The sequence below is a fragment of the Phallusia mammillata genome, chromosome 5 (assembly GCF_965637545.1).
Source record: "Phallusia mammillata chromosome 5, kaPhaMamm4.hap1.1, whole genome shotgun sequence".
NCBI classification, from domain to species: domain Eukaryota; kingdom Metazoa; phylum Chordata; class Ascidiacea; order Phlebobranchia; family Ascidiidae; genus Phallusia; species Phallusia mammillata.
In genome coordinates, this window is record NC_137256.1 from 22,089,444 (window position 1) to 22,109,156 (window position 19,713).

At 38.5% G+C, this 19,713-nt stretch overlaps 2 protein-coding genes and 1 pseudogene across 3 annotated transcripts; 1 reads left to right on the plus strand and 2 right to left on the minus strand.

The window, feature by feature from the left end:
- Positions 1–28: 28 nt before the first annotated feature.
- LOC145230409 (uncharacterized) lies at positions 29–11,203 on the minus strand. 2 transcript variants are annotated; one of them, XM_080095838.1, is made up of 18 exons: positions 11,123–11,203; positions 10,930–11,069; positions 10,057–10,318; positions 9,339–9,454; positions 9,089–9,224; positions 8,936–9,025; positions 8,590–8,683; positions 7,611–7,816; positions 7,029–7,266; positions 5,949–6,188; positions 5,323–5,457; positions 4,639–4,884; positions 4,032–4,570; positions 3,783–3,958; positions 3,055–3,144; positions 2,560–2,752; positions 1,732–1,931; positions 29–1,454 (listed from the first exon to the last, which is right to left on the minus strand). In XM_080095838.1, exons 3-18 carry the CDS (start codon positions 10,294–10,296, stop codon positions 1,337–1,339), a joined length of 3,057 nt encoding a protein of 1,018 aa, XP_079951964.1. In that variant the 5' UTR covers positions 10,297–10,318; positions 10,930–11,069; positions 11,123–11,203; the 3' UTR covers positions 29–1,336. The 2 variants fall into 2 exon arrangements, with proteins under 2 accessions (XP_079951964.1, XP_079951963.1); XM_080095837.1 differs by having other exon boundaries at positions 10,930–11,203.
- A 787-nt stretch (positions 11,204–11,990) lies between these two features.
- On the minus strand, positions 11,991–16,772 carry LOC145230414 (myeloid leukemia factor 1-like). The gene is made up of 7 exons (XM_080095841.1): positions 16,674–16,772; positions 16,476–16,557; positions 16,205–16,330; positions 15,678–15,794; positions 15,546–15,618; positions 15,135–15,221; positions 11,991–12,749 (listed from the first exon to the last, which is right to left on the minus strand). The coding sequence occupies exons 1-7, from the start codon at positions 16,709–16,711 to the stop codon at positions 12,568–12,570; spliced, it is 705 nt and encodes a 234-aa protein (XP_079951967.1). The 5' UTR covers positions 16,712–16,772; the 3' UTR covers positions 11,991–12,567.
- Positions 16,773–18,194: 1,422 nt separating this feature from the next.
- Positions 18,195–19,575, plus strand: LOC145230413 (uncharacterized; annotated as a pseudogene).
- Positions 19,576–19,713: the final 138 nt, after the last annotated feature.

A 19,713-nucleotide genomic window follows, 5' to 3' on the forward strand; every position in this document is an offset into this window, starting at 1 on the left:
GCATCTAGAAAATACGTGCCACGTTGTCTGCAAAATATTAGAAGTTTAGTAAAGCTTGCGTAATTTTATGTATTTTTAGAGTGTCAAGAACGAGTTCACTTGTATTAACAACATGGTTCAGTAAAAAACATCCATCAGAAAGGGGTTTCGGCCAGAATCTTTTGAGGCCGCTTCGGTGCACTAATAGGTTCCCACGTTTTCATGACCAAAATAGAAGACGAATTGCCGTGAAGCTTAGTAATAGCTACATTTGTGCACAAAAAAACACATATTTGACAATACACGCAATGTACAACTAACACTAAACATGAATGAGGTGTAGCAATGTAGCATAGCTGCTGTGCTTCAAATCCACCAACATTTTTGAGGTAAACTGTTATGCGTCGTAACTGTTTTCAAAGGTCAAGCTAGTTTTTTTAACAAAATACAAATACCTGTAATTTGACTGGGACAGAGTTGCAAGCGGGCATGAAATGGCGGCCCAAACCCGAGATCTTTTTACAAAGTCAATATTCGGCCAAAACGCGATAAAATGGTGCCGAGCGAAAAGCCAGCCCGTTTCATTAAAATTCAAAACCGACTCGTCCGACAACTCAGAGCTGAACTACACACTCCAGTTCAATTATTTTTTATGTATGTCGAGGCCCCACCCCGCCTCAACCAGTGACGACCAACCGATGGCATTTAGCGTCTGTCGTCTCCTTCCTATGCGATAACTATATAAGGCCGCAACAGGCGGGAAACGCAACATACAATTACCGTAAATATGGGAAGAAGAAAATAGAGAAAACCTCGGTTAATCCGGACCCGTTTGGACCGAAAAATTAGCCCGGATTAGGCGAAGATTCGGATTAACCGATGTCGATTAGTTCAAGTCTTACCACATTACAAATCATTTGTACCTCAAGTTTTGTCCGAATTAAACGAAGATCCGGATTAACCGAATCCGGATTTGCCGAGGTGTACGGTATATAAGGGGGGTTTAACAAACATGAAAATACAAAAATAAATTTGTTTTTTTTGTCATGCTTGTAAAAACAAAACCTTTTTGCCACCAAAGGTGTGTAATCGGTTGAAGGTTGTTGTGTTTTGTGTTAAAGCGTTTTTCAAAATCAATTTTGTGAGAGTTTTTTGCAAAAAAGTTTAAAAATGTTCTGATAGGTAAATTGCAAATTTTCGCAGCGATTTTTTAATGATTAAAGAAGGAAATTCAAGATATTGGTTTTTTCAAATCTGGTTTACTACTTAACTATTCAGGATGCTACGATAATATACAATGCACGAAAACCACACAGGAAAACACAAGTTGTCACATTAATTGAGGCAATTTCAGTGTTTAATATTGGAACTTTTTGATGGTTCTGCTCCAGTACTCTGACACGTACAAACTCCCGTCGCTGGATGTCGCTAACGACCAAGGATTCTGAAGACCGTCTGAAGCCGTAGCTATAAATCTAAGAAAAAGAAAGTTATATTGCCATTATTTAACAGATATTTTTAGACAAAATAGGTTATAGGCGAAGTAAGAAACACTTTTAGCCCAGGTTTAGTAAAGCATGAGTGAATTAGGCCAGTGATGGTTCCCGACCGGGGAGGAATTTCAAACGTTGAGGGGAGAAATAAACTTAAATTTGTTCACGTGGTTAGTTAATAGGCACTTTGGATCTGGGAATACGAACTGAGTAGTTAATTAAAAATATATGCGTCAAATTGGTCAAATAAATTGCTTACTTTTGAAACTGCCAATTGCTGTTAAACATGGCCACTCGGTGGCGCCCGTGATCAGCTATGAACAAGTTTCCGCTGACGTCACAGCACACGCCAGCCGGGTTGGAGAAACTGTCTGCGGGTGGAGGAGAGAAAGGCGAGTTCGGATGAGAGGTAGAACAAGATGAAATGCATGCGAGACAAGAACCGTCAACATCGAAAACCTACAGACAGAGACAGAATTGAATGGGACTTTGTTTTGTTTATTGTGCACTGTACTACGCGCATGCAGTGTTATTTACCCTGATGAAGACGACCTGTATAGGACGTCGAAACGTCGGAATAAAAATACATTTACCAGAAGAGCTCTATAAACTTGATATTATGCCTGGCAGCAATAGCTTCTATTAAATGGGACGTTGCAGACTTAAAAAATAAACTTGGTCAAAAAAACTGCCAAAAATTTATAGAAAAATAATACAATTTTGTTTTAAATCATGGACTAAAATATCAAACAAAATGCAGTCCTCAAGCAATTTTTACTTTCTTTTTGGGTTATCACTTATAAAAATGGACGTTACTGTAATTACCACGAAACGTTAACACAAGCGACGAATAAATTTTTAATTATGTTGAGGATTTGAAAACTAATAAGTAACGTCCTTAAATATATTTAAGCATATTTTGTACCTAACAACATGCAATACGATATGTACAGGAAAAGTAAAACCAATTTCTTGTTTATTTTACAGTTTTTTACTACTATTGTATTGCTTGTTTATAGACACTAATATAATGACTGATTAATTTTTGAAATTTCATAAAAAATACTTTTTCGTTTGTTACTTTTACCTTCACATCGTTGGTGGCCCAATCCGATACGATAATGTTGCTATTGGTTGGATTCACAGCAACAAAGTATGGAGTCTGCAGTCGCATCTCGGCGCTGGGATTCGAACCACCGACCTCTTGGTGTCCTGATTCCAGCGAATCGCCACGAAAAATTCGCTCTAATCCTCCGTCAGCCGAATGAATGGAAACGCACCTAAATAATATCGCAAATGGATTAGACGTGGTCAATTACCAATTTTGTAGGTTAGAATAGGGCTACTAAAATAAGAATTGGCACTAGATAAATGTAGCACAAAAAAGATAGGTGGCGTAAAGAGCATCGCTATTTATATTATGAACAGGGTTTCGAACCAAATTTAAGCTTAGGAACTAAGTTTTTAGTTGGTTTGGGGGTATTTTTACCAGACTTTATCCCAACCTACATAGGTCTACTTCAGCGTTTCAACATATTTATCCATTTCAAAGCAACGAAGTTCACATTTTACATTTACTCACTTTTTATCAATATCAGTGACCACAATTTTGTCGCTTCTGAAGTCATGAGCCACTCCACAACATTTTCGAAAACATCCAGCTCCAAGTTTTCTGTTCAAAATGAAATAAAATTGTTTCTATTACACGAAATATTTTTTCTCATGTGGACAATAGTATTTTACGAAAACCCCAAAGCACGAAATTCATGGATTGATAATTTAATAATTTTAATTTATGACTTAAATCCAGTGGTGGGATTCAGACGTTTCGCACCGGTTTTACAGAACCGCCTCACGAAATTTTAGTGAGATCAGCGAACCGGTTAGCATTACTGGTTACTGTCAGTGGACTTTTGTAACAGAACCGGCTAAAAAATAAGAATTTTGTGACAGAACCGACTGACAAAAAATGTGAATCCCACCACTGCTCAAATCCCAAATATTTTGGAATTTTTCATTACAATTACAAGGTGCACTATACATGGTTCTGTTTATAATTTTTTTCTGCAACGCCCTAATTAAAATAAAAACCGACACGCTTTTTGATGTGCTCTTATAAAACTGATATTGACATGAGCATTTGCCTACACGTCTAAACAATAATGCATGCCGCTTTTTACGTCTGTTTGTGTCGTTATATTCCTCATAAAGTTTTAAGGTAGTTTTAGCCAGAAAAAATACAATGAAACAGTTTTTGTTCGCTGTATGAAAACATGTAATGAGTTTGTACAATAATTTCGCTTTACTTACTTCGTTAGTTTTCCACTTGTGGTGAATTTATATAAGGCATCCCCACAAGCGACCAGCAATTTTCCTTTTTTCGTTGCACTAGCGCTGATTGGATGCAGACATTTCTGTCCAAATGCTTTTGTTTTGATGGATGAGAGGACTGCACCGGTTTCGCCGAACGTAAAAACCCGCTGCGCCTAAGTGACGTCATAAAAACATAATAAAACATCTGAAATGGCTACGTAAAAATGTTTAGACGTTACGTCATACCTTGTAGTCAGTGGCAATCACGTGGCCGCCCGGTGTGACCGAGAGCTTCGGAGCGGAACGGAATGACGTCACTTTCCCGGCGTTCTGAAACGATTTCACGAAAACGTTGTCGTCGGATCCCATCGGATAAAGTCCCTCAAACGATTTTGGAGATCTCCCAGTCGAGTCGTGAGGGGAATCCCCGTTTCCCATGTCGTTTATTTCATTCATAGTCGGCGCTGTAGCGATTGTGTGGCTCAACGAGGCCACCGCCGCGTCTGAGGTCGGATCAGGAGGCTGATAAATGCCTAAACGTGCCGGGTTTTCGGCCAGGGCGGCCACAGGCGACGTCGCTAGGTGCAGCAGAGAGTTGCAGCTCCCAGACGGTGATGACAGAGCCCTCAGTGTCGAGATTCCAGCTGAACCCGGCAGGCTTCGTCTTCGGTTTCTGCCTCGGACATTCGGAGACGGATTGGTAGGTGGTGACGTCATAAGCAATGACGTAGGGTTGTCGGAGATAGGTCGGGGACGATGTGTAGAAGTCGAAGGTTCGTCTAGCACTGTTTAAAAAAATCGTTTTTGTACAGGTAAACACTGATGTGGTTTTCGGTAACATCAAATATTCTACCGCGATCCGCGCTTCGGCTTCTGTTGTCTCTCCATCGAACCACGATCTTATTTTTGCTCGCAGCGTCTGACTTTGATGTAGATCGGGCTTTGCTTGTGGTGGCCGCGGGTCGTTCGGTGTCGCTTTGCTCGCTGACCCCGTTCTTTCTTCCCGAAGTGCATTCCTGGATTTTGGGCGGGAATTTTCGCATCAGATTCAAACTAGGAGACTCTGCAGCAGGTGGCGCTGGAGGGCGACTTGGTTTGGCTGTGCAAAAGTTGAGTTGAGTTTATTTCACTTGGTGAAAGACAACATAGCGACACAACTGCGCTAAAACAATCACCAAGCTGGAAATGGCTGCGCAACGTTAAAACGTTATGGAGCGCAAAACAGAGGAGGACACATTTTAGGGATCATTTCTAAACGCGCTGCAGCTACACCGTATTATAAAGCGTTATGTGACGGAAGCTCATAAGAGATTGAGTTTGGCGCAATGAGTAAAACACGGCTGGGAAAGGGGACGTAACATTCAAAACGCAAACAAAATAGTTTAATGCATTTGGCCTACATGCATGAAAATACCGTTTATAGTTCGTTTTTTGGAGCGTCCATGCTTAACACTTTTAAACTATAAAATAATTATAGTTTAAAACGGATGGGGACGATAAAATCAAAGCGGCAAAACATAAACACACTTTTACGTACCCTTTTTCATCCCCTTTCTCCTCACAGGTTGCATCTTATAATAAGCCGGTTTGTTCTCATTTTCTTCGTCGTCACTTGTAAGGTCCAACGCATTACCGCTGGAGGTCGGGCGAGAGTCGGTCATCGTAGGCAGCACTGTAAATTTCAAAATATATTGCAATTGCTTTCGTGGGTAAAAACTCTTTGCAACAAGAAAAGGTCATAATGCTGTGTCTGACAAACACACAATAAAGAATCAACATTTCTCATTGCCAATGGACACATTTTCAGCGCAGAAGTAAAGCAATGCTGCATGTAAACTGATGTGTGGCCACGACGTGCACATTTAACGTTACTCACAGTGGTTCTGTAATGAGACCATTTGCATCTATATTCAGGCATATGAAAATCTATACTGTGCATTAACAGGCGTGTTGCCACAGTGCGTACATCCAATGTTACTCATAGTGGTTTTCAGGGTACTCAAGGAGCATGTGTATGTCCCAAATCACCAAAAACATTGTCTACATCAGTCGTTTACCCTAAATTGTTTTTGTATCCATATGCATGATTAGTTGAACTAGTATAAACCAAAATAACTGGGGTCATTTGATTACAAGGTAAAGCTATTGGAAGTTAAGACTCACATGAGCGCATATAGCAGTAAGTTTGATCTTGCGATTCAGAGTCACCACTAGATTTTCCATCCGACGTTGCTGAACCACCACTAGAGGTGCTCGTGAGTACATCATCGTCAAGCATACCTGGCGGCAAATCATTGGCATCGCATTGGACAGAGCCGATCAGGTTTTTGAGAACTGGCTTGATCCGGTCTAATACAAAACTTGACGATCGCTCTGCGTTCACGCATGGAACAATACTCCAGTCTGCACATAAGGTTTTTGATGAGAAACAGAACAGGAGTTAATATTAGGATGAACTGAGTTATTACCAGAGTCATGTTAATGCCTAAAAATCGTCTGTATGTTGATAAGCAAAAAGTTTAACCCATGCGATTTTTAAAACCCTTTTCTTTGTAACTGTGGTCGAGAAATGTTTCAATTTTCTGTTTAGTAAGTAGTATGACTAATCGATTGTTGTGTGATATAAGTGTGACGTCACAATACTCCGGGCACTCTCGGTGCACAACTTAAATTAGAACACTTGTATTTTTAGCATATTTTAGGTCGTGCATATTTTAGACATATAGTAAAGAATCTAATCGGTTTTCTCAGTGGTCTATGCCCAGTTGTGGTATCGAACAGAATGGGTGAGGCATGGCTTTTCAGCCTGTTACTCCCAACAAACTGGAGTGTTGTTAGATGGCTACACTAGCCAAAACGGCCTATGTCTTGTCACCAGCTGTAAAGCATGGTAGAGCTACTCACACTATAACTCACGTCAGCCGCACATTTAGCTAATTTTTGATAGGTGGCGCAGGAGCTGAATTATTTATTTAGCGGCTAAAGAGGGAGGTAGGGTTGGGAAGTAAGTTTTTGAAAAAGTTGCATTAAGAACTAAATTTTAGTGTTAGTTTTATTGAATTTTTAATGATAATACCTAACACCAACCCTAATAGCACCAACCATCAGCATATTTTGAGATATACTGATTTTTAAAAGGGATTTGTGCTCTTTGCGCCACCTGTTGAAAATTAGCTATATGTGCGACTGACGTGAGGTATGGTGTTAATAAAATTTCCGTAAAGCAACTAGCCGTGTACGTACCAGAATGTAAAGCTTGTGTTGCGTTCATCCAGTTTTCGGTTAAATCCGATGAGACATCCTCTACGTCATCGCATACTGGTTTCAGCGCAAGAATTTCCAGTGGGGTCCCGGTTGTAAGGACGTCAGATTTATGTTTAAGCTCCGATCTTCTGGTTTGCAACAACGTCAGTTTTTCCTGCCCAGCTTCTTCTGTTGTACTAAGACGCTGCTTTCGTGATTTCGTGATTGCCTTGACAAGCTGTAGAATAACCGAATAATAGTTTTGGGTATTATTTCACAATATTTAGTTAAGATGAACATCGATCACCGCATACTCATATATAAAATATGATATGCCAGGCCTATGTAAGGAGACATACCGAATCAAGTCACAAATCAAGCATTCACAGTGCTTGCTTTAATTTAACGGTTTTGGCTTTTCAGGAATGAATTAAAGATAACGCTAAAAATTTTAAAACCCCTAATTGCAGGTTTTAGCATAAATGCAATTCAATAAACTTCAATCCAAAGGCATTTTACATCAAACAAAAATTATCAATTTTGCCTTTATAAACGTCATTATGGTAATTGGAATGTTAATACCTTTGTTAGTTTATCTTCATGAGCCTTTGCTGCAGCCATTATAGCCTTGGTTCGTTTCTGAATCTCATCCAAAGCATTTTTCTTCTCTCGTCTTGTCCTTTCCCGGCTCTGTTGCACTTCCAATAACTTAGCGCTCAGCTCATCCTCTCTATCTTCGGTGGATGCGAGGAGCCGCAGCACCCGTTCTTTCTCCCGGCTCACAGCATCTTTTAAAAATCACCGAAGCTTTTTTAAACCACGTGTACTAAGACCCTTGTAAGGTCTAAATGCATTATTAACCAGTTCCAACTTTATAGAGCTCTTCTAGCAGTTGTATTTTCATACCAACGTTTCGACGTCCTATACAGGGTAAATACCCTGATAAAGGCGACCTGTATCTGACGTCAAATTGTAGGTATAAAAATACAATTGCCAGAAGAGATCTAGAAGGTTGTCTAAATGCATGTTTGACAAATTATTTTGTGCCACAACACACTTTCCTGTACCTCAAATGTGTTTATTTTGTAAGCCATGGAATTTGGCAGTGTCTCTCTGCGTGTGGTTGTAAACAATAGCGTCTGTTATCAAGTTTATAGAGCTCTTCTTGTAATTGAGCTCTTCTGGTCACAAAACTGCCGAATATTCGGTTTTCGGTCAAATCACTTTTTTTACCCACTGGGCCTTTTTTCGTTGTAAAACTTGTTTTGCGGAGTTTACCATGGCTTATTTAAACGAGATTTCGTGTTACTTAACATATTTAACATGATTTAGTTTGTGAATGTTCCGAAATCGTAAAATTTTGGAAAACACTCTTAAGGCACGCTATGCACAACATTGTCACAAGACCATTTTAGAACTGCACCACTTTTATTGCTTACCCTACATTATTTTGTATTATGATATTGTTTGCTATGTTATTTTGTAAACAATACATTTTGGGCCTTAGTGTAGCCTACGAGCGTGGATTTAAGGAACATAAAAGAAAGGCAATACATTTTACCTTTGATATCAACCCTCGTATGATCTTTGTGTTGGTTTTCAAGACATTCGTGGCATACAGGCAGAGAACAATCTTCGCAAAGCAGTCTACAAACCTTAAATAGAGAAACGTTTTTGCGTGAATTACCAAGGTAGCTCATAAAAGCGGAATTTTCAGAAAGTTTTAATTCAGACATAAACCTGAATTAAATTAAAGTGCTAGGTAGCCCCAAAAACTTATAGCAACAAAATTGCCAGACCAATGTGTCCAGTTTATGTAGCATGACGTTTTGTACACAGATTTGTAACTTATTTAGTGTTAGAAATAAATTAATTAGCAAACTAAAAAATGCAACGACATTTTTTACCTCTTCTGGATGAGCGGGGCAGAATATTTTCGCACGCATCTGGATTTCCGACGCGTAGTTTCCGGAACGCAATTCTTTTAAAGGTACAACCTGATAACAAATTCCGTTAAAAAGTGACATTTTTTAAGTCCACCATTAAAACCATGTTCTGACTTTGTGTTTCCTGGTAAACTTGGTCTGACAATGAACTAAGTCGCAATCCCGACAAAGATAGTCAGTACAGTCAAGACATCGGGCAACGGCATGTGATTTTTCGCCCTGACAGTTGTCGCAAGTTAGTTTGCCATTCCTACAATACAAATAACAGTAATCTACCCATATTTCAAAATAAGTTTTCAAAAAATGGACGTAAGTTTTGTCTTAAAGTTGGAACAGGACGGTTAGGTATTGTATCAGCACCTACTTTTTCTTTGTGTGTGATTTTGACTCGTTTCCATTTCTGTCAATCACAGTTACGTCATCAAATGAAAATGTTGAAATTCGGGACGATCGTCTTTCATTCAAAGCGTCTATTAAACTCTACAAAGCATGTATGCAACAATAAAAAACTGATATTGAGAAAGTAAATAATACATTGTATTACAAACGTTTCTACAATCGCTATTATACAATCTAGAACAGAGTTGTAAACGGGTCTGAAATTGGAGCCCAAACCCGGCCCGAACCCGAATCGTTTTTGGGAAGCCCGTTTAGACCCGAAAGTTTGATTGACAGGTCTATACATTGAAGCCCCAGCAGGAAAGACCAAGACAACAAACACAACAATAGACTATTGGTCTTGAACAAGGCGTTTTAGGGATGTTAGACATTAGGTCAAGTCCAGCACCTACTTAGCTGGTTAAATTTTTTCAAAAAAATACTGACACAGAGTGTAAAGTCAGACCCGAACTAAGCCCGTTCTTTTAATCCCCAGCCTGGCCCGAAAAGTCCGGTCCGCCTTATAACTCTGGTTCTCAGTTTAATCGTATTTAACATTTTACACTGACAGACAACACAACGTCTGCAAAAAAAGGTATTAAATTTACTTAAGATTTCTAGCAATATTGTTTTAAATAAGGCTATTTTCCATTGAATGCCTTTAAAATAACTAAAAATCTGGTCAAATATTAACATCACCAAACCTGCAAAAAGAAGTTTTTCTTTAGGCTAAGTGTCCCAGTTTTCTTAGGCAGGTTTGTTTTCTGGCGACACATCGGACAATGCAACGAGCCGGATACTTTGGCAAGACATTGGCCAACGCAATCCCGGCAAAATGAGTGTTGGCAATCCAGAGCCACAGGGTCTGAGTATATGTTCAGGCAAATTTGGCATGTCAGAAATTCGTCGTTTAACTTGCTTCTAAGCTCCTTTGCACCAGCCATACCGGCACTATTGTCTTGCAGCCTAAAAACATATAACACACTTACAATAGGTCCTACTTTAAAGGTATCGAACGTTAGAGCTATTGCTTGTAATCTTGCAGGCCAATTGAGCATTATGTTTTATCATAGACAGCAGTGCTTCGCGGCACATTAATGAATTATCTTGTTTGCGTTTACGGCTACAACATAAAAAGTAGTGGAAAAGGCAACTTTATGCTGATTGGTAAAACTGCTTTTGGTGTCAAGGAATATTAAAACGATGTTCTACCGTTCAATACACAGTAGCCTATGCGTCTTAATTTCAGTAAACCTTAAAATACAAGTTAGGGATTGCATTTGCCTAATTGAACTTTGGGAAATCACAAACTTTGGGAATCACTGCCATAAAGTATAACTAAATTATACATAAATCTTTCCACTAAAACTAGCTGCTTTTCGCACCAGTATTCCAACTGCTTTTCAAACTTAGCACAAAACTGAACATTAAATTAGCTAGTAGTTGGTAATATATACCCCAGCTCCGGAAAACGTGTAAAAAAACTGTAAATAGAAACTTCTTTCATTGCCCGAAAGTAGTTTACGTTGCCGAGTTGCGTAGGGGAAAAGATGTTGTTTTGGTATAAACACGATTACCTTTCAAATCCAGTCTGGTCGTCTGAGCGGGCTAAGCAAGCGTGACGAAAACGATTGTTCTTTTAGGGTTTGTGACATCATTGAAATCATTATGACGTAGGAGTCCACGTGGTCACCTCGATCAAATTAAAACCGGATACCTACATAAACCGTTTTTACCAAATATGGCTGGCAGCAGAAAATCTAATTTTACTTTTGTACGCGTGCAGCAGATTGGGTAGATTTTGGCAGAAGACCTGTACTTCCTAAACTCAGGTTTATATCTATTTAACCTTTTTACCTAAAAAAATAGATGTACAACAAAACTGTGTTAAAATAAGTAGCTGTCGTTTTTCTATGTTGCCCTATCTTAAGTTTTAGCTTCCTGCTTGCAATAAATAAACGCACTCAACGCAACAACTCAACGCATTAAAACATAGATTAATGCCTGTTAATAAAAATAAAGGTTGCTTTGCAAATATATAGGCTCAATAAAACAGTTACTACCTGAACTAAGTCTGTAGAAAACCGACAGCTTAGCAGGCGCACAAAACTGCTTTGAAAAGAATGCGGCGCTTTTTGCAATTACTTTGATTATTCGAAATCAACGAGGTGTGACCGTTTTGATCAAAGGCGCAAAAAATGTTGGTTTTAAAACGATTTACATGTTTTTCACGCTGGCTTTAAAGGACACGTGTTATATTATGATGTGTGGATGTTTTTTGTACTTGGGTTGTAATGTAATTTGCTTTTCCATAGCGTAAGAACAGTAACATACTTTTCTGTATGTTGAAAAGAAGATGTCCATATGTAAACGCCAAGTTTAATTTTTTTGGTAAAAGTTTTGAGTTACTGAAATGGAAAGTGATTTTGAAGCCATACAACGGTAAAAAAAGTAATTTATGAAAAGCCACCTGGTAACTTTGACTATTGTCTGGTAGCTTCTATAGAATAGATACTTGGAACTTGTTGGTGGAAAACGGGGGATGTAACATTTTATTTTTTGGTTTTTGGCACATTTTTTGACTGTTTTGATCAGCCAAAAGCCTTTCAAAACATTACCATCAACAAAAAATTACACGTTACATCAATGACCTGTTTATTTGCGAAAAATGATAACACAATCGCGAAGATACCTAAAACGGAGTAAACACAAATGTTTAAACACTTCACTGCGACCACTGTTAACTGCGGAAGCTTAACTTTAGCAAAACCAATTGCTTTAAATCTGCATTTTTTCGGCATGCAGTCTATTGTACTATAGGTAAAGAAATGCCTTGTTTTAACCCTGTTTAAGATTTAAGTAGTACGTTATTTGCAGTGGTGGGATTCAGTCGGTTCGCACCGGTTTTATGGAACCGTCTCACGAAATTTTATAAGATCAGCGAACCGGTTAGCATTACTGGTTACTGTCAATAGACTTTTTGCAACAGAACCGGCTAAAAAATATGACTGTTGCGATAGAACCGACTGACAAAAAATTTGAATCCCATCAGTGGTTATACATACAAGTATGCGTTAAATAATTGTAATTAAATAAAAAACGTTGTCTCAACGCCTGAAGCATGTTCCTTTATAGAAAGTCGCTGCCTGATATAAAACAGAGAATGTAAGAAATTGCAAAACACCCAAAAGGAAAAAATACGGTAGTAAAAATGATCAGTATTCACGGCGTCTTTGTCTTGTCGGTTCGCCTGTGTACTCGATCGCCATCGGTGGCTGGCGATGGTGCTGGCGATACGGGCGATGTCGCTCCCCGTGGTACCCCACACTTCTATGTTGATGTTGTGGAGCGCTACGAATTCGCTGGTTAAACTCGTTGTTAAATTGTTCGGCTTCATCTGAAAGCAAAACGCGTTGATGTAAGTTTTCATGGGGCATGAGCTGTGTTCTGGGCAGTGCTGGATTAAGGGTCTGCTGGCCTGTAGGCACATTTTACAAGTGGCCCGAAAATCAGGTTGCCAACTAAAAAATTAGAATTATCAGTGTTGCCAAATCGCCAAAATGGCCTGGATTTTTGACTGGCCTGTAGGCACGTGCCTACTTTGCCTAATGGTTAATCCGGCACTGGTTCTGGGGGGTCACGGGTTTAAATTCACCGGAAACACCCACTAAAAGCAATTTTCTTTTTAACTTTATTCTCTAATTATTTTTACATACTATTTCGATTATTTTACATACTATTTGTCTATATTGAGGTTTTTTACGATTACGGATTCTTGTTAAATCTATTCGGCCTGTTTAAAGCCGAAATTAGTAACGAATTCCAACATGAGATTACCATTTTATATTTTAAGGGGGGCACAGGTCTTACAGGGTTACTTGAAGGGGGCGACGAGGCCCCAAAGTTACTTTTAGGGGGGGCACGGTCCACAAAGGGTTGAGAACTACTGGTTTATTGTTTAGTGATCACTGATGATGGCATGAGCATTTGCCGAAACGTTTGAACAATAAAGCATTTTGCTTTTTACGTCCATTTGGGCCGTTATTTTCACCATTAAACTTATGAACAGATTTGTATATACTGTTCCTTAAGTTGTTCTGTTTAATAAATTGTTTGTTTTTTTATTTTTGCACTTTTGAGGGGCTATTTCAAGCTCTTATGCCAGGCTGTGGTTGTCAAGGCAGTGGTTCCTAAACTTTATAGTCGAGATTTTGTAAGCGAGTGGTTCTCGATCATTCTACGCTTTCCAAACACCAACAAACTAATTTGTTTTGCGGCACACTTCCCAAACTTAAAATCGCAACTTAATTGTGACCAGTAGGGGCTGTTGTTTAGCAAATAATATTAAAATGAGTTTTAGAACAGTTGTGTACGCCAGTACTTCATTGAGCCCTGCACATGAGATCGAGATGCAACCTACAAAAAAGTTATTTGTGCTACCATTGAAATTCACTTCAATTCATGCCACTAAAGTCGCTAGAGACATCAAGATCTTTGAAGGATTCTCTAGCGTTTTGCGGTATCGATTGGGCCCCTGTAGTGTATTGTGGGCATGTGTGCAGATAATTCCTATGGGCTTTCGGTCTCTTTAAAAGCCTTGCGTGTGTTGATATATTAAAAAGCAAAAACAAACGTTTTTTGTCGCGTTGGCATTTTTTGTCCGAAAATTATTCCAAAAGTCTCAAAACAAATTAAATACTTCATTTCAGAGTTGCAAGTCGGGCCGGGCTTTTCGGGCTTAGGTATTTGTGAGAAAACGGGTCTGACTTTACGTTTCATGTCCACCATTTTTTTTAAATAAAATCACTAAGCTAAGTAATAAGTCTCTGGCTTTGACCTAATGCCCACCCTACACTAAAACGTATTGTTTACCTCATTGTCTACAATTGTTTTTAGTGTTTGTTGTCTTTCTCTTTTTTCTTTCTCATCCTTTGTTGCAAGGCTTTCGTGGATAGGCTTGTCAATCAAAATTTCGGGCCTAAACGGGCTTCTCAAAAACGTTTCGGGTTCGGGCCGGGTTTGAGCTCAGATTTCGGGCCCGCTTGCAACTCTGCTTCAATCAACAATTTCTAGCAAACCTAATAAGGGCCCAAAACAGCTAGAGCTTACAACAGTGGGCCATTTAACTACTTTACCTCAAGCTGTTTTTAGCGCCAGAGGCTACCGAATTAGGAAAGCCATTCAAGGGCTTATATAAATTATTCAGTTGACGGTTTGTCCGCCATGAAATGTAAAAATCGGTACCTCCCGCGCCTAAGAAACATTACAAGTGGCAGCAATAACGTATTAGTTCCCTTGGGCCTACAATAGCAATCAGATCACATGCAATTGGGTCATTCCCTTCTGACGTTAGTCAATGTCGTAAACCGAGTATTGAGAAAGTACCGGTTGCGATATGTCTGGACAAACGCGGTTCTTGTTTTGACACATTTTCAGTCGTGTAATAAACAGTCCTGGCGTGTATATCTGTAGCTCATTGATGTTTAGCCTGTCATGTGACAAGCTCCTTTGCGTGGTAATTCTATGAAGTACCATGGCAGCTGTTGTAACGAGCATTTAAAACAACCGATTAGTCACAGTGTATGTGGGAATGCAATTAACTCCACAAGTAACACAACTAAATGACTGCACAACGGACATTTTTAACCAACACAGGATATTCATGACATGATTGCTCTTGCTTTAGCCAAGGCAACAACATCCCCATTTGATTTTGGTACATGTTCAGCATTTCTGGTTACTTGTGTACACATAGTGTGATTACGTTTTAAACTTTGCGTACCTTCTTCAATGTTTACAAATTCTTGTGATTCCTCTTTTTCGCCCGTTCTTGAGTTTTGGGATTTCTCAATTACATGAGCTCTTTCTCCTACAAGAAAAACAACATTTCAAAAACACAGGCTATTGTTATAGGTACATAGGGTAAACGACAGTATATTTTATCAAGAAGTGAAAAAAGTGACAGCGCAAATGTGTATGACAAATAATGAAGGTCCAAAACATTTAAGACTTTCCATTTTCTCTTACAGCTATATATGAAAACATATTGAAAATTTGAACAAGCCATACAAATGTGTCAATTTTCGAACACTCATTTTATAAAGGCATATTATTGCAATAAATATTCAGTACATCACATAACTCCTATTAGCAGTATCATAACACAAACAGCAGACAATTGAACAGAACTGACCGATGTGATGACCGATGGCCATTTTCTGCAAACCGGTTACTGAGTTTCGTTCACTTTTTTGAGTTTCTTTGACCTAAAAGAGTAATTGAATGTTAAAACATTGAATAATAGTTCATTGTCAAAGACACTTACCCCATTGGGTCCAACTTTGGTGGATGAGGAAGATTGATATACTTTAGGTTGACCGTCACCACCTCCATAGCTTATAGAGGTAAATGATGAGTGAAATGATTGACCACTACTGGGCATCTGAACATGTAAAACACAACCTTTACCACTGTGCATAAATATTTTTTACAACCCTTTCACTGCAGTGTAACTTTTCATAACACTACACATGGCTGCTCAACTGGAAGATTGCTGCAAAAATCAACTACTTTTGAGTGGACAACCTGTACTTTCACATCAAATGACTTAAAACATTTTTCTGACCCCAAATTTAGCACATGATAAATCATAAAATATCAGTCGCAACTAGGATTTATATGCTTTATCAGTCCAAAAACTATAAGATACACATGCTGTTTCTGGATTATACTTTTGTTCTCCATACATGCTAGGCTAAGTATGCCTTCCAAATACTTAGTATTTTTGAAGCAGGCGATATGCCATTAAAGTTTGAGTAGCCTTGGTGTAACCAGTATCAAAACTAAACCCACCCCTGCACCAGATTGCATCATCTGCATCTGAGATTGCATTCCGTTCATCATGGCATCCATTCTTGAAAACATATTTCCAAAACCCATATTACCGAACATTCCGAATGGAGACATTGCCATATGTGGCTGAAAAAATGGGGTCAATTAGATTCTGTATTATGTGTTGCTTGATGTACATAAAAATATGTTACTTTTTAATAGAGGCAACTACATGGTTTATTACTGAATTTGCTTCATGTATATATTCCTGAACAAAATTAAAAAAGTTTACTTCTGTATGCCTCCGTCCCGCTGTGATATAATTTCGCTGAGGAACTGGAGACATCATTTGGTGCATTTCTCTAAAAGGGTCTCTGTAATATTTTAAATCATTTTTTAGTTTTTTTCAATAAATCACTTTATTGTGTGCACTAGAATAAAAGTACATTATAACAATTAAATTACATAAAAAATATTGTTTATTACTTACTGGAAGAAGGGATCATCATCAAATGCTGAGCGAAACATGTTTTTTAAATAAAATAACAAGCAATAGTTCAAATAAATAGTCTAAAATACAATATTTGAATTATGTCGTTTGCTGGTGTCTACTACTTTTTCTTTCTCCTATCAACTATCCATTTTGTTGGTCCTATTTTTTAGTTTTATTTCCAAACACCATGAACTCTGCTCTGCCACTTTCTACAAAATAAACCCCATGTATGTTTGGTTCAAGAGTTTTCAACAAACAAAGCAATGTCTGATGCAGAAAATCTTTTTTAATGCATGCAATTTTCATATTTCTGCACTTGTATGTTGTATGTGTGCTGTTTTGTATTTGGTCCATCTATTACACAAAAAAACCTCAAGTTAACAATGGATCTTATGTCAACTCAATTAACTGTTTTAAGACGCACAGTTATACGTCAATGATAGTACAACATGTCAGTTGAACTGGCAAGCTACTTTCCATTGACAAAATGACATAAGAACTGATAAACTAGTCCTAACATGAATAGACGAAACAACAAACAAGATGACGATTGACGAACCAGTGCGTCAACAAAAGCGAGTAAATATGATTTCTATGATTGCGTAAATATGTCGAAACACCAATTTCCCCGTGAGATGATTTAAAATTAATCCGGACTAAACGTGGACTGCAGTGTTGCCAGGTCATTTACTTATTTTCATGAATATGTAAAACGCCTTTTTTGTACCAAAAAGCAGGTTGTCCTCCGAGGACGATAAAAAATGCCAAAATGTCTTCCTTTGTTAATTTCCTGTATTTGCTAAAAACAGAAAAAATATATACACCCCCAGCTAAAACGTCAACACATGTTTAGTGTGAATTGTAATAATGGTTGATTGAAACAAACAATTTGTAAGTTTAACATTATCCAATTAGGACTACCGTAGGCTATATTTTTTGACTGCATGGAATTCGTCATATATTATGGTTTTACCATAGTCTTTGGTTTTACTCTCTTTGGGCGCCAAAGTAGCTGATTATGTTCTTTTATAAAAGTGTGTCCTCCTTTTAAGTGATAAAAAGCCTGCCATATTTTAGGTCTCTAAAGGCCGTTTACACTAGCTCAGTGGCGCTTAACCTGTAGCCTACTTTGAGCCCCCTTTCGGTGTGTACGTATAGTTTACAATGAAATGCTCGAATCATTTTTATTTTACTACGACTGTCGATGACTATGAATCACCACACAAATGTGTTGTCACATATTTTAATTCTCGAAAAAGCTTTGTATAATTAAATCTAACATAGAATGTACACTAGTTGCGTGAATGCACTTAAAACTTAACTACAGTAGGCCTATTTAAACACACAAAACAAAACAAAGTGCAATCAAAGAAAATGATTGGTGTTTCGCATTGAGGCAAATAGCCTCCTACCATCAGAAACAGCCAGACAAAATAAATTAAACAAAGCTACTTTGGTTTGGGGGCGCGCTCTACATGTCTCATTTTATTTGTGGTTACTATAACTGCTGTTAGACTGGCAGACGTGTCTGGCGCTCATGAGGGAAGGAGGTATGAGCAAAAAGCCAAGTTATGCGCAGGCGGCAACCGACAGTGCAGTGAGTGCACTAAAAAGACCAAAAGAGTTTTAAAGCTACGAAACAGCTTAAAAGATCAGAATTATGGAACCTAATGAAGGAAATCAATTTCCCTTTAAGAAAAATCGTAGGAATGGCTGAAATGAAGGGCACTCTTGTGGATGTAACCTGCACAACAACAGAAAACGTTTTGGACCTGCACAGGAAATTATTGGAGGTATCGTATGTTCAAAACTCGAGGCTGTATGAAAGCGATACGATTAATGTAGGCGTTGGATGGGTCCCGATACCGTTTCCAAACGCCTTAATTGCTAAAAACATGGAGGAGCACTATGGCAAAGTAAATAAAATAGTACATAGAAAAGACAAAGAAGGACTTTTTTCCGGTATGAGGATACTTACCATGAACAAAGTTGACCTAGAAAAAAACCCATACCCAGCTACATTCGGGTACATGGTAGTGAATTTTATGTAACATATCACGGTCAAGCAATTACCTGTAAATACTGTGGAGAAACAGGCCACAAACAGTCTGCTTGTACAAAAAGAAAGGAGGATTTTCCTTTGTTAGAAAACAGGCAGCAACAAAACAAAACCCAAGCAGCGCCGCAAGATAAGGAAACTGGGTCACGCTTGCAAACCCAGATCTCAGATAAGGAGGTGACGACTCAACGCCTCCAGTATGATAATGACCCTGTCCCAGAGGCATTACATGAGGCTGAACAAATCAACAAAGAAAAACAGGAGATCTCGGCAATTATTGCCCCGACAGTGACTCGCAAACGACCACGTAATAGCCCAACAGATTTTCCGGAAAGTAAATCTCGTAGTCTATGCGAATACACAATCCCAGTAAAGTGCCCAAGCTGCAATACTGGAAGCCTAATGGACCCAGACTGCAAGAATTTCTTCTGCTGTAAATGCAAAAAAGAATATATAGTGGCTAAGGCTTGTTGCGATGAGGCAACCTTGTTCCTTTTGCCACAATTCGAAACAGAAACAAAATGTCCAAAATGTCAAGCACCAATGAGGCTGATGCCATGCTGTAACGAAATGCAACCAGAATACATAATGGACGGAAACTTGTTCGAATGCATCCGATGCCAAAGGTATGCCATTACTTGTGAATGTAATACAGTTAACGCTCTTCCTAAGATAGCTATGAGCAAAGAATGTTCAAATCCCGCCTGCAGAAGAAAATTAGTCCACTGCAGTTGTGGGAAAAAAACCGCTGTCAACATTGAACCTAGTCAACCTTATAATTGTAATTGTGAGTTTGAGTATGAGTGGGATATAGAAGAAGGTGTTCAGAAATATCAATAGTTTGTTGTTGTTTTTTTGCTTTTTTAATTTTCTCTTTCGGTGATGTCTGTATTAAATGTTGCCTCTTTTAATGTGGGGGGTATAAGAAATCATAAAAAAACGGAAAACTATATTTCACTTTCTTAAGAGGAAGGCATT

Bases quoted from the DNA above. Each gene is read 5' to 3' on its own strand.
- LOC145230409 (XM_080095838.1), bottom strand. From the start codon at position 10,296: ATGGCTGGTGCAAAGGAGCTTAGAAGCAAGTTAAACGACGAATTTCTG. The intron at 6,189-7,028 runs GTACGTACACGG...CCTTATGTGCAG, and splicing joins AACACAAGCTTTACATTCTG to ACTGGAGTATTGTTCCATGC. The intron at 4,885-5,322 runs GTACGTAAAAGT...ACTTTTGCACAG, and splicing joins GAGAAAGGGGATGAAAAAGG to CCAAACCAAGTCGCCCTCCA.
- LOC145230414 (XM_080095841.1), bottom strand. From the start codon at position 16,711: ATGTTTCGCTCAGCATTTGATGATGATCCCTTCTTCCA. The intron at 16,558-16,673 runs GTAAGTAATAAA...AAAATATTACAG, and splicing joins GATGATGATCCCTTCTTCCA to AGACCCTTTTAGAGAAATGC. The intron at 15,795-16,204 runs GTGGGTTTAGTT...TTACATGTTCAG, and splicing joins TGATGCAATCTGGTGCAGGG to ATGCCCAGTAGTGGTCAATC.